This window comes from Grampus griseus (genome assembly GCF_964374135.1).
Source record: "Grampus griseus genome assembly, chromosome: Y".
Lineage (NCBI taxonomy): Eukaryota > Metazoa > Chordata > Mammalia > Artiodactyla > Delphinidae > Grampus > Grampus griseus.
In genome coordinates this window covers 17,306,532-17,321,930 of record NC_139016.1, presented here as the reverse complement: position 1 = coordinate 17,321,930, position 15,399 = coordinate 17,306,532, and the positions used below count along the sequence as shown (strand labels likewise).

General features: G+C 36.7%; 1 protein-coding gene across 1 annotated transcript in view; it reads right to left on the bottom strand.

The window, feature by feature from the left end:
* Nucleotides 1–1,448: 1,448 nt before the first annotated feature.
* Nucleotides 1,449–15,399, bottom strand: part of LOC309817711 (BCL-6 corepressor-like) — a gene marked incomplete at both ends in the record, with an annotated part of 59,778 nt that continues 45,827 nt past the window's right edge. Inside the window, 4 exon segments of the mRNA XM_082646973.1 lie at nucleotides 1,449–1,737; nucleotides 2,882–3,038; nucleotides 3,254–3,331; nucleotides 5,065–5,210. Coding sequence (XP_082503099.1) covers nucleotides 1,449–1,737; nucleotides 2,882–3,038; nucleotides 3,254–3,331; nucleotides 5,065–5,210 — 670 coding nt within the window.

Below are 15,399 nucleotides of genomic sequence, written 5' to 3'. Positions count from 1 at the left end.
TTTGAACTGAAAAGTGGAATCCCATTTTTTGGTAGACAATAGGTCTAATCTGGATTTTGGATCAGACCATGGGGATTGGGAATTGGTTTTTACAAGTTTCATTATATACTGCACATTTTTCCATCAATATATCTGAATCTGCTGGTCCAGTACTTCTCCAGAAATATACCTGATATATGTATAATCCATACATAATATGCTGATAATGAAATGATTTGCCAGGGCTCAGCATATGAACATTTTGGGTGGTGACTTTAAAATAGGTGCGGAAGTATGCTTTTCAAAACTATTTAAAAATAGTGGGTACTACACTAACAAATGTAAGGTAGATAGCTAGTGGGAAGCAACCGCATAGCACAGTGATATCAGCTCGGTGCTTTGTGACTGCCTGGAGGGGTGGGATAGGGAGGGTGGGAGGGAGGGAGACGCAAGAGCGAAGAGATATGGGAACATATGTATATGTATAACTGATTCACTTTGTTATAAAGCAGAACTAACACACCATTGTAAAGCAATTAAACCCCAATAAAGATGTTAAAAAAAACAGTGCGTACTAGAGGAAAACTTTTGAAGAAGTGTGTTTGGTTCACCATTCACGTTTAACATTTGAGTTTGTATGGAGCTGATTACAGACTAAAGATAGTGTATAAAGAGATGAAGATGGGATACCAAGAGTGAGCATAAATTGCAATAAAATTGGAGGCAATTGAGAGAAAAGCATGGGAAAGCATCCAGTAGAATTAACAGCTTACTTTCCTGCATGTAGTGAAACCTATTTTTATCATCGCATATATGTGGAATCTAGAAAAATGGTACAGGTGAGCCAGTTTGCAAGGCAGAAATAGAGACACAGATGTAGAGAACAAACATATGGACACCAAGGTGGGAAAGCAGGGCTGGGGGGAGGGGGGTGGGATGAATGGGAGATTGGGATTGACATATATACAGTAATATGTATAAAATGGATAACTAATAAGAACCTGCTGTATAAAAACAACAACAAAAAGCTGGGACAAAGTAAGAGAGTGGCATGGACATACATACACTACCAAACGTAAAACAGATAACTAGTGGGAAGCAGCCACCTAGAGGGGTGGGATAGGGAGGGTGGGAGGGAGGGAGATGCAAGAGGGAGGAGATATGGGAACATATGTATATGTATAACTGATTCACTTTGTTATACAGCAGAAACTAACACACCATTGTAAAGCAATTATACTCCAATAAAGATGTAAAAAAATAATAATAATAAAATGGTAAAACACTTCAACTTCATAAAAACTAAAAAGAAAGACAATCTTGTACGTTTTCCAAATTGTGTTTTAGATAAAGCAGATATATATTTTCATATGTAATAATGTCCCTTCTTTACAGACAAAGCTGTATTTAAACAATAATGCACAGGATTAACACCACAACACATTTTGTATACAGTGAAACTAAACTGCTCAGTGGTCTTCCAGGGCCACATCACTGGGATTTAACCACTCCACAGAGGGGCCGAGCAGAGTCTGAAGTTCATTTGATAATTCAACCAAATCTAGTAGCTCTTTGCTTTCAGGATTGAAGGCTTCCAGGTCTTTGGGGCAAGAGAACAAGAGACTTGCAGAAACCTGCCTGTAAAACTCTGACTCTGCGACTGTGACAATTTCAATATTGGGAAAATTGCAGCGGAATACACAGGAGGACGTTTTCAATTTTTTAAGCACATCTGAAAGCAATAACCAGTTTCGTGGCCTACAAAATAAAAAAGAAAGTGGTTCAAGTTTCTGGCAAAAATTACTGACTACTATCCTGAATAAACCCATCTACAGCCATAACAAGAGCCAATAGCTTTTTCTAACTATACCCATCATTGACCAATGCTCTCTTATCAAAGTAAGGGAAAGTATTTACTTCTAGTATGAGTAACTCAGAACTCATCTGGTTTTAAGAGAACATCTAGAGAAGGCCATCTGATTTTTAGAAAGCAGAAGGAACATCTTAATGAGATTCATCAAATGTGTTTTCACTGCTCTCACTGCTAACAAATGGGTTAATTCCTATTCACTCAGCTCTTACCACAATTCAAGTTATAACTCTCTGTGTGTTCCACTATATTCACTGAGGGAAGTCTGTATCCCAACCCAAGAGGATTGATTACAAACACCTTTTCTGATCCCTCCTCCTACCCCCACAATAGAATACATTTTAAACACACATTACACCACATTTCTTTTCACACATGCCACACACTAAATTTCATCTCTTTCGGGATTGATGGTTTTTAGAAGCAAACTGTAACATTCCTTACATGCACAGTGCAACACAACTTTATGTTTTCTGTTACTATAAAATTTCACTGTTTTAATGGCATATATACTTTTATTTATTAAGTACCTTTGTTTACACAGCAAAGGATTAATCTCTTATGTGTATACGATATATAAAAGCCCATGAATAAATGATTTTTCTAATCCTACACGAGAAGGCAGATTATCAATACACTGTTACACACTTCGTGTGCCTAAGGAGTCCCCTATGTTGGGAGCTCCTAGGACTCTTTCCCAAAGATTTCGTGACCAAAGTCTCCAAGGGAGCAACTATTCTGTGAAATTCCACTGAATGACAGCTTCAACACTTTGGGCCCAGCGTCTTATTTGCCTTGGTGGTGTTCAATAGTTTATCCTCAATAAACTATTGAGGATAGTTTATACTGTGCTATGAATCTGATCCCCACTGTGTATAATTAATCTTTTCCAGAAATTTTCATTAAGTGAGGTTCATGGAGAATTAGAAATCATTCACCCACCCTCATCTGCTTAAAAGGGGTTTTAGGTCCTGCTTCCCCAAGAAAACTACTGCAAGCTATTTTTCAACTACATGATATATACATCCTTACCTCTGAGCAACAGACACTTGGATGTTATAACAAGGTAAGAGAGGACTATCTGAAAATTCAAATTCAAACACATCGCTGAAAGCCTTATCCTCATCATCCTCATCCTCTGGTCCTGGAGGATCTGTCAAAACATTAAGTCCAGCCTTTTTATCTGGTTCTAATGCAGGTAAAAAGAAAGAAAGGAGTCAGTAGGCTCTACCACATTTCAGCTCTCAATAATTAAACAATTCTGAATAAAAACAGATAATTTCCTAATGATCCCTGCTTACAATACCCATCACCCATCATCCCCTCACCCATACCAGAGAGAAATATTCTGTAACTCATTCACTTCCCGCTGAAAGAAAAATGTGGAGGAAAAATGTTTCTCACCACATACAGAGCTTCCATAGAACTCCCAAGGGCCACCAAGTTTATCATCATTGTGACCCTGTAGGTCCTTTAAATAATCTAGAGAGATGACAAAATAAAAAGGTTTTTAAAAAAATGTTAGAAGTAATAAATGATTTCAGGAGAGTTGCATGATAGTCAACATACAAAAATGAGTTGCAATTTTATATACTAACAATAAACAATTCAAAAGGGAAATAAAACAATCTCACAGTAGCATTGAAAAAATACTTAAGAATAAACTTAATAACGAAGGGACATCTTAAAAAAAATGGTTCTGAAGAACCTAGGGGTAAGACAGGAATAAAGACACAGACCTACTAGAGAATGGACTTGAGGTTATGGGGAGGGGGAAGGGCGAGCTGTGACAAAGTGAGAGAGTGGCATGGACATATATACACTACGAAACGTAAAATAGCTAGCTAGTGGGAAGCAGCCACATAGCACAGGGAGATCAGCTCAGTGCTTTGTGACCACCTAGAGGGGTGGGATAGGGAGGGTGGGAGGGAGAGAGATGCAAGAGGGAAGAGATATGGGAACATGTGTATATGTATAACTGATTCACTTTGTTATAAAGCAGAAACTAACACAACACTGTGAAGTTATTATACTCCAATAAAGATGTAAAAACAAAACACAAAGAGACAAAGACTTGTACACTAAAATCTACAAAACTTAGCTAAAAGGAATCTAAGAAGATTCAGATAAATGGAAAGATATCCCATGTTCACAGATTAAGCAGACTTTATTGTTAAAATGTCCATACTACCCAATGCAGTCTACAGATTCAAGGCAATCTTTCTCAAAATCCCAGCCTTTTTTTTATATTTTTGCAAAATTAGAGAAGTCTATTCTAAATTCACGTGGAATCTCGAGGGATTCTGAATAGCCTAAGTAATCTTGAAAAAGAACAAAGTTGGTGGCCTCACACTCCCTGATTTCAAAACACACCACAAAACAAAGTAATCAAAACAATACAGCACTGGCATAAAGACAATACACTGTCAAATAATCTTTGACAAGAGTGCCAAGGCTACACGTGGAGAAAGCCTCTTCAACAAAGGGTGCTGCGGGAACTACCTGACGGTCTAGTGGTTAGGACTTCGTGATTTCACTGCGGTGGCCCTGATTCAATCCATGGTCAGGGAACTAAGATCCCACGAGCCATGTGGTGTGGCCAAGAAAACAAAACGACAGCAACAAAAAAATGATGCTGGGAAAAGAATGAAGCTGGACCCTTACCTTACACCAAATGCAAAAATTAACTCAAAATGGATATAATAAATAAGACCTAACACCATAAAAACATAGGAGGAAAGGTTCAGGAAATTGAATTTGACCAACATTTCTTGGATATGACACCAAAACACAGGCAACAAGAGCAAAATCAGATAAATCTGACTACGTCAAACTAAAAAATTTCTCCGTATCAAAGGAAATACAGTGAAAAGACAATCTACAGAACGGGAGAAAATACTGCAAGTCTGATACGGGTTTATAGCCAGAATATAAAAGGAACTCCTGCAAGTCAACAAAAAACAAATAAACTAATATTAAAATGGGCAAAGAACCTGAATAAACATCTCTCCAAAGAAGATCTATAAATGGCCAATAAGCACGTTTTCATTAATTAGCAAATAAAATCTATAGTAAGATACCACCTCACATCAATTAGAACAAAAAACAGTGAGAGTGAGGATCTAGAGAAATTAGAAGTGTTGCAAATTACCATCTAATTTTTAATTTAAAACATTTGTTAAACTTTGTCATTCCTATTCTTTGAAGTTACCTACCTGCCAGAAACATTTCCATAAGTTTGCTGTGAGTCATACTCATGACAGTTCTACCGGAATATGTAGCCAAAGTGGGGTCAGCACCATAGGAGAGAAGCAGGCGAACAATATCCAAGAAATCACTCTCAACTGCATCATGAAGAGGCCTAGGAAGAGATGTGCAGTGGGATTAACCTTGTGTACACATACTTGCTTCTGGAGTAGTTTCATTTAACAATAAGCAAAATACGGTGTGTGTACTATGTGTGATAAACCTCCTACATGGAATATTTCACCAAGAAAGTATGTACTTTCAAACCATTCTACACAAAGGGAAACTGAGGCATGATAACTGACCCAAGATGAAATGATAAATTACTGTTAGTTCTGTATCAGTCATTTATAAGACAGGTGAACAAACAATTTCAGAAATAATTCTCAAATGAAAATCTATTTTAGTCCAAGACCTAATTCAAGACAAAGATGAAAATATTTTGAAGGAATTTAACTAATGACAGACTGTATAACGATAAATCAGAGAGAAAAAAATCCCATCGTTATGGAAGCCAATAGAAGTATCAATTGTTACACAATTTTTTAAAATACCTACTCCATTTTAAAAAGAACCAGGGTACAAATATCAGTATCAGTGAAAATTTCTCTTGGAAGCTGGGCTCTAGGAACTTATAGACATTAATGATGAACTCTCTGCCTCAGAACCTCAGTGACTGAAGGGGAGAGAAGAAACAGGGTCCAGAGTCAGCCCAGAACCAGAGTCATTACGATGAGTTCTCATGAGGATACAGAGTCCTCCATCCATTTGCACTAGGGAATGAAACATTGCCTGCATTCCCAACCTGAATGGGTAGTAATTTGAAACTATAGAATACCACAAACATTTCAATTTTGCTTATTTTATAACTGTGAGGAGAGCCCTAGTACATTGCCTCTTGGTAGCTTTTCGTGGACACAAGCACAAACTTGGTCCTCAGGCCAATAAATTGTGACCATGTTGGGGATGGGGCCAGGTCTGAGGATGTGGGTTATGACATCAGGTTGTACACAAAGCCAACACAGGTCTGTACTCTGTACTATTGGGACTTGAAGATCATATATTTTTTGAACACAGTGATTTAAAGAAATGATTAAAGAGTTCAGTGTCTTAAAACTTAGCACTACTATTTATTCATATAACCCTTGATTATTTCAGGGACTAACCTACCGGGGTGTTGTACGACTGACCAATGTTTTACGCCTTGACTCTAATAAGCCATCTGAGGAGAAGAAATAAACACACAGAAAATTAAGAAGAAACAATAGTGCAAATTGCCAATAATGTGCAAGAGGAGGCCCCAAAACAAAGGCTGGTACTGAACGTTGGAGTAGGAGCTTGCAATTACTGAGAAGAGGCATAAAGTGTGGAGAAGGATTATGGAGGCCAAGCATACCTCATGGAGCAGAAAGTTTCTTCTGCTGGACACAGTGGAAAGCTACATAAATTCGGGGGGGAAAAAAAGTGGTCAAAATAATGTCTCGTTGCCCTGAACTGAACTGTATCTTACTTTTTATTGGTTTTGAACAGTGAAATAATTTAGTTACTGACTTTTGGAAAGAAAAAAACTGAAAGGCCAATAACTAAAGTGGAAATGATCAAGGTTTTTAAAAACAACAGTAAACAATAATATTATAAAATCAGAACAACAAAATTAGAGTCCATCACTGACGCATCCCTAACTGGGCTGAACAAGCACACACGTGCACACATGAACACACAAATACACACACTTATCAACTTAGAAACCACAATCAATCCTACGAGGGTAACTACTTACAGAATGCCTTTTTTCTTTCAATTTTTGAATTTTATTATATTTTTTTATACAGCAAGTCCTTTATTACTTATCCATTTTATACATATATACATGTCAATCCCAGTCTCCCAATTCATCCCACCACCACCCCCATCCCCCGTGCTGCTTTCCCACCTTGGTGTCCATATGTTTGTTCTCTACATCTGTGTCTCAATTCCTGCCCTACAAACCAGTTCATCTGTACCATTTTTCTAGGTTCCACATATATGCATTAATATACGATATTTGTCTTTCTCTTTCTGACTTTCTTCACTCTGTATGAGTCTCTAGATCCATCCACCTCATTACAAATAGCTCAATTTCGTCTCTTTTTATGGCTGAGTAATATTCCATCGTATATATGTGCCACATCTTCTTTATCCATTCATCCAATTATGGGCACTTAGGTTGTTTTCATCTCCTGGCTATTGTAAATAGAGCTGCAATGAACATTTTGGTGCATGACTCTTTTTGAACTATGGTTTTCTCAGGGTATATGCCCAGTAGTGGGATGGCTGGGTCATATGGTAGTTCTATTTGTAGTTTTTTAAGGAACCTCCATACTGTTCTCCACAGTGGCTGAACCAATTCACATTCCCACCAGCAGTGCAAGAGTGTTCCCTTTTCTCCACACCCTCTCCAGCAGTTATTGTTTGTAGATTTTTTGATGATGGCCATTCTGACTGGTGTGAGATGATACCTCATTGTAGTTTTGATTTGCATTTCTCTAATGATTAGTGATGTTGAGCATTCTTTCATGTGTTTGTTGGCAATCTGTATATCTTCTTTGGAGAAATGTCTATTTAGGTCTTCTGTCCATTTTTGGATTGACTTGTTTATTTTTGTCATATTGAGATGCAGGAGCCGCTTGTAAATTTTGGAGATTGATCCTTTGTCAGTGGCTTCATTTGCAAATATTTTCTCCCATTCCAAGGGCTATCCTTTTGTCTTGTTTATGGTTTCCTTTGCTGTGCAAAAACTTTTAAGTTTCATTAGGTCCCATTTGTTTATTTTTATTTGCATTACTCTAGGAGGTTGATCAAAAAAGATCTTGCTGTGATTCATGTCAAAGATTGCTCTTCCTATGTTTTCCTCTAAGACATTTATAGTGTCCGGTCTTACATTTAGGTCTCTAATCCATTTGGAGTTTATTTTTGTGTATAGTGTTAGGGAGTGTTCTAATCTCATTCTTTTACATGTAGCTGTCCAGTTTTCCCAGCACCACTTATTGAAGAGGTTATCTTTTCTTCATTGTATGTTCTTGCCTCCTTTATCAAAAATAAGGTGACCATACGTGCATGGGTTTATCTCTGGGCTTTCTTTCCTGTTCCATTCATCTATCTTTCTGTTTTTGTTTGGCAGTACCATACTCTCTTGATTACTGTAGCTTTGTAGTATAGTCTGAAGTCAGAGACCCTGATTCCTCCAGCTCCATTTTTCGTTCTCAAGATTGCTTTGGCTATTCGGGGGTTTTTCTGTTTTCATACAAAGTGTGAAATTTTTTGTTCTAGTTCTGTGAAAAATGCCAGTGGTAGTTTGATAGGGATTGCATTGAATCTGTAGATTGCTTTGGGTAGTAGAGTCATTTTCACAATGTTGATTCTTCCAATCCAAGAACATGGTATATCTCTCCATCTAATTGTATTATCTTTAATTTCTTTCATCAGTGTCTTATAATTTTCTGCATACAGGTCTTTTGTCTCCTTAGGTAGGTTTATTCCTAGATATTTTATTCTTTTTCTTGCAATGGTAAACAGGAGTGTTTTCTTGATTTCTTTCACTTTCAGATTTTTCATCATTTAGTGTATAGGAATGACAGAGATTTCTGTGCATTCATTTTGTATCCTGCTACTTTACCAAATTCATTGATTAGCTCTAGTAGTTTTCTGGAAGCATCTTTAGGATTCTCTACATATAGTATCATGTCATCTGCAAACAGTGACAGCTTTACTTCTTCTTTTCCAACTTGGACTCCTTTTATTTACTTTTATTCTCTGATGGCTGTGGCTAAAACTTCCAAAACTATGTTGAATAAGAGTGGTGAGAGTGGACAACCTTGTCTTGTTCCTGATCTTAGTGGAAATGCTTTCAGTTTTTCACCACTGAGAATGTTGTTTGCTGTCGGTCTGTCATACATGGGCTTTATTATGCTGAGGTAGTTCCTTCTATGCCCACTTTCTGGAGAGTTTTTATCATAAATTGGTGTTGAATTTTGTCAAAAGCTTTTTCTGCATCTATCCAGATGATCATATGGTTTTTATTCCTTAATTTGTTAATACGGTGTATCACACTGATTGATTTATTTGCGTATACTGAAGAATCCTTTGCATCCCTGGGATAACTCCCACTTGATCATGGTGTATGATCCTTTTAATGTGCTGTTGGATTCTGTTTGCTAGTATTTTGTTGAGGATTTCTGCATCTATGTTCATCAGAGATATTGGTCTGTAATTTTCTCTTTTTGTAGTATTTCTGTCTGGCTTTGATATCAGGGTGATGGTGGCCTTGTAGAATGAAATTGGGAGTGTTCCTTCCTCTGCAATTTTTTGGAAGAGTTTGAGAAGGATGGGTGTTAGCTCTTCTCTAAATGTTTGACGGAATTCACCTGTGAAGCCATCTGGTCCTGGACTTTTGTTTGTTGGAAGATTTTTAATCACAGTTTCAATGTCATCACTTGTGATTGGTATGTTCATATTTTCTATTTCTTCCTGGTTCAGTCTTGGAAGGTTATACCTTTGTAAGAATTTGTCCATTGCTTTCAGGTTTTCCATTTTATTGGCATAGAGTTGCTTTTAGTAACTCTTAGGATGCTTTGTATTTCTGCGGTGTCTGTTATAACTTCTCCTTTTTCATTTCTAAATTTATTGATTTGAGTTCTCTCCCTCTTTTTCTTGATGAGTCTGGCTAATGGTTTATCAATTTTGTTTGTCTTCTCAAAGAACCAGCTTTTAGTTTTATTGACCTTTGCTATTGTTTTCTTTGCTTCTATTTCATTTATTTCTGCTCCGATCTTTATGATTTCTTTCCTTCTGCTAACTTTGGGTTTTGTTTGTTCTTCTTTCTCTATTTCCTTTAGGTGTAAGGTTAGATTGTTTACTTGAGGGGTTTCTTGTTTCTTGAGGTAGGCTTGTATAGCTATAAACTTCCCTCTTAGAACTGCTTTTGCTGCATCCCATAGGTTTTGGATCGTGTTTTCATTGTCATTTGTCTCTAGGTATTTTTGGATTTGCCCTTTGATTTCTTCAGTGATCTCTTGGTTATTTAGTAACGTCTTGTTTAGCATCCATGTGTTTGTGTTTTTGACTTTTTTCCCCTGTAATTCATTTCTAATCTCATAGCCTTGTGGTCAGAAAAGATGCTTGATATGAATTCAATTTTCTTAAATTTACTGAGGCTTGATTTGTGACCCAAGGTGTGATCTATCCTGGAGAATCTTCCGGGCGCACTTGAAAAGAAAGTGTAATCTGCTGTTTTTGGATGGAATATCCTATAAATATCAATTAATTCTATCTGGTCTATTGTGTCTTGTGTTTCCTTATTAATTTTCTGTCTGGATGATCTGTCCATTGGTGTGAGGTGTTAAAGTCCCCCACTATGATTGTGTTACTGGCGATTTCCTCTTTTACAGCTGTTAGCAGTTGCCTTATGTATTGAGGTGCTCCTATGTTGGATGCATATATATTTGTAATTGTTATATTTTCTTCTTGGATTGATCCCTTGATCATTATGTAGTGTCCCTCCTTGTTTCTTTTAACATTTGTTATTTTAAAGTCTATTTTTCCTGATATGAGTATTGCTACTCCAGCTTTCTTTTGATTTCCATTTGCATGGAATATCATTTCCATTCCCTCACTTTCAGTCTGTATGTGTCCCTAGGTCTGAAGTGGGTCTCTTGTAGACAGCATATATATTGCCCTTGTTTTTGTATCCATTCAGCAAGCCTGTGTCTTTTGGTTGGAGCATTTCATCCATTCACATTTAAGATAATTATCGATATTACCATTTTCTTAATTGTTTTGGGTTTGTTTTTGTAGGTCCTTGTCTTCTCTTGTGTTTCCCACTTAGAGAAGTTCCTTTAGCATTTGTTGTAGAGCTGGTTTGGTGGTGCTGAATTCTCTTAGCTTTTGCTTCTCTGTAAAGCTTTTGATTTCTCCATCGAGTCTGAATGAGATCCTTGCTGGGTAGAGTAATCTTGGTTGTAGGTTCTTCCCTTTCTTCACTTTAAGTATATCATGCCACTCCCTTCTGGCTTGTAGAGTTTCTGCTGAGAAATCAGCTGTTAACCTTATGGGAGTTCCCTTGTATGTTATTTGTTGTTTTTCCCTTGCTGCTTTCAATAATTTTTCTTTGTCTTTAATTTTTGCCCATTTGATTACTATGTGTCTCGGCATGTTTCTCCTTGGGTTTATCTGGTATGGGACTCTCTCTGTTTCCTGGACTTGGGTGGCTATTTCCTTTCCCATGTTAGGGAAGTTTTCGACTGTAATCTCTTCAAATATCTTCCTGGGTCCTTTCTCTCTCTCTTTTCCTTCTGGGACCCCTATAATGCGAATGTCGGTGCGTTTAATGTTGTCCCAGAGGTCTCTTATGCTGTCTTCATTTCTTTTCATTCTTTTTTCTTTATTTTGTTCCGCAGCAGTGAATTCTACCATTTTGTCTTCCAAGTTATTCATCTGTTCTTCTTCTGCCTGTTATTCTGCTATTGATTCCTTCTAGTGTACTTTTCATTTCAGTTATTATATTGTTCATCTCTGTTTGTTTGTTCTTTAATTCTTCTAGGTCTTTGTTAAACATTTCTTGCATCTTCTCGATCTTTGCCTCCATTCTTTTTCCGAGGTCCTGGATCATCTTCACTATCATTATTCTGAATTCTTTTTCTGGAAGGTTGCCTATCTCTGCTTCATTTAGTTGTTTTCCCGGGGTTTTATCTTGTTCCTTCATCTGGTACACAGTCCTCTGCCTTTTCATCTTGTCTGCCTTTCTGTGAATGTGATTTTTGTTCCACAGCCTGCAGGATTGTAGTTCTTCTTGCTTCTTCTGTCTGCCCTCTGGTGGATGAGGCTATCTAAGAGGCTTGTCGAACCCTTTTTATTAACACCTTCTTAGGTACAAATTTTCAAATAATTTCTCCCATTGTTTTCCCTCTTATTGAATGTATCCTTTGACAAGTAGAAATTTATATAATCCCATTTGTCTGTTTTTGCTTTTACTGCTTCTGCTTTTGATGTCATATCCAACAAATCAATACCAAGTCAAATGTCATAAAGCTTTATCCCTAGTTTTCCTCTAGCAGTTTTATAGTTTTACGTCTTACATTTACATACTTAATCCATCATAAGTTAACTTTTGTATATGGAGTAAGGTAGGGATTCAACTTCACTGCTTTGCATGCGGACGTGTAGGTTTACTTGCAACTGTGGATGAAGAAATTTGTCCATCCCATGAGCAATGTGGCCACACCTGCAGAGCCTCATTTGACTATATACACAATGGTTTATTTCTCTATTTTATTCCATTGGACAATATGACTGTCTTTATGCTACTCACATGCCGCTTTCATTAGTGTGGCTTTGTACTAAATGTTGAAGTTAGGACAAATCAAGACAAAAAAAAAACAAACCTTGCCTTTTAAAACAGATTTTAAACATTATTCAGGGCTCCTTGAAATTCAACATGAATTGTAAGATGGATTTTTCTCTCTCTTCAATAAATACTGTTGGTACTTTCATAAGACTGCACTAAAATCATAGAACTGAGTAACATTGACAAGACAAAGGAATCAGAAGCCTTAGGCCATCATTCCCCAACCAAGAGACACTGATTTAACAACAATATACAGACTAAATTGTCTTTATGATAATACCAGAAACTGGTTAAGAAGCTGTAGCAACCCAAGCAAGTGCAAAATCAAGAAGAGCTGCAATGAAGCAGGTAAGAATATTTGTTCCATTTACATGTGAGGGGACTCCCACCCCCTACACTTAGCACAATGCAGGAACAATCAGGAAAAAGTTCTCAGCTTCTTCCTAGAGAGGGAAAGGCAAGAATGGAATGTGTAGCAAATGTTCTAGCATTGCAGTGGGTCTACCTGAGGGACTGACTGAGGGACTGAGTCTATATGCCTGACTCAGAACACTGAAGTGGACAGAGGTATTCTTTGGATGCTATATTAGTCTGTTCAGGCTACCGTAAATTAATAAAGCAAAATGGGTGGCTTAAAAAAGATAAATTTATTTCTTACAGCTCTGGAAGTTGGCAAGTACAAGATAAAGATTCCTAGTGATTGACTCACCTCCTGATTTGCAGGTGGCTACCTTCTCACTGTGTTCTCATATGATAGAAAGAAAAAGAGATTCCTCTTTTAATAAGGCCACAGGCCTATTGTATTAGGGTCCTACTCTTATGACCTCAGTTCCTTTATTCATGTCGTATTGTTTTTTCTTCGTGGTTACCATGTGAATTATTTACCTCTTCAATTTATACTATATGAAAAATGGATGAAATGAGCTAGTTGTTTGAAAAGATCAACAAAACTGTCAAACCTTTAACAAGACTCAAATAACATCAGAAATGAAAGAGGAAATGTTACAACTGATGCTATAGAAATGGAGAGAAATAATTTGCTCTGTAATTATTTAATATAAACAGTTGAATTTCCACAAATTGGATAACCTGGAAAAAAAGATAATTTCCTAGAAACATGAAACACTTCAAAGCTGAATCGTGAAGAAACAGGAAATCTGAACGAGTAATGAGTAAGCAATCAAAAGTTTCCCAACAAAGAAAACCCCAGGGTCAAATGACTTCACTGGTAAATACCAAACATTTAAAGTCAAATTAACAACATACCCCTCAACTCCTTCTAAAAACATGGAAAGCGGGATCACTTCCAAACTTCATGGCCCAGCTTTGCAGGATCAGGAGAATGCATACAAGCTCAAGAATTCTGCCTCAAGAGAGTGCTAGAAGCATGGATCAGGTATGGCCTATCTATACAAGGTCTAAGAAAGCCTCAGAATCTGTAGCAGGACTGACTTAAACGTATTTCCACCCTGAAGGAAATTAGCTAAAAAGTGGAGGAGGTGACTGTGCCAACATGAAAACCGCAACACAAAATTCCAAGGAACTTGAAAACTCAAGGAAACATAAAATCACCAAAGGATTTCAATAATCTTCCAGTAACCAACCCAAAGACACAGACATCTATATTTACTAATTAAAGAATTCAAATGAGCTATTTAAGGAAACTCAATAAGCTACAAGAAAATACAGAAAAACAATTCAATGAAATAAAACAAAACACAATCCAAATGTGAAATTTAACAGAGACAGAAATCATAAAAAGAGTCATAGGGAAATTCTGGATCTGAAGAATTCAATAAATGAAATGAAAAATGCAACAGACAGCACCAATATCAGAACAGACCAAATAGAATACAGAATCAGTGAGATAGAGTCAATGAAAGGAAAAGAGATACCATAAAGCTAACAACAACAACAACATCCAAATCACCGAAAATCCAAAAGGAAAAGAGAGGGAGAAGGGAACAGAAAAGTTTAATATTGAATCACTATGCTGTACACCTGAAACTAATATAATATTGTAAACCAACTATAATTCAATGAATGAATGAATGAATGAATGGAAGGCCAAGAACTTCCCAAACCTGGGGAGAGACTTGGAATCCAAAAATCGTGAAGATATATATCCCCCCCATTATTTCAGTTCAAAATGTTCTTATCTGAGAAACATTCTAGCAAACTGTCAAAAATCAAAGGTTCTAAAGGAAGCAAGAGAAAAAAATATTGTAACCTACAAGAAAATCCCATTAGGCTACCAACAGATTTCTGAGCACAATTATAGGCCGGGCAAAAAAGCAGAATAATATACTCATAGTGTCAAAACAGAAAAGCTGCCAACTTATCCTTTAGAAACAGACAGGAGAGAATTCATCACTACCAGACCTGTCTTAAAAGAAATGCTGAAAGGAGTTCTTCAGGCTGATACGAAAGGATGCTAATTAGTAATTAAAACATATGAAAATATACAACACACTGGTAAATGCAAATATATAGTCAAATTGTGAAACTCTAATACTGTAACATGAGGGTGTGTTAAACCAATTAACTATATTAAAAAGGTCAAAGGTATCAAAAATTACTCAGGCTACTATAATCTGTTGAAGAATATATAATATAAAAATCAAATTGCAACTCTAAACACTTGAAGGAGTGCATGAAAGGATAATGTGTTTGTAAGGCATAGACATGATGTTGCCAACCACATAAAATAGACTGTTATACCTAAAAGATGTTTAATGTAAGTCTCATGGCAACTACAGAGCAAAGACTAACTGTAGATTCACAAAAATAAAGACAGGAAATCATAGCAAACTATCACAGAAAATCAATAGTTCAAAGAAACATACTGAAAGAATAAGAAAGTAACAAGACGAACTACAAAACAGCCAGAAAACAGTTATATGGCAATAGTAAGTCCCTACAT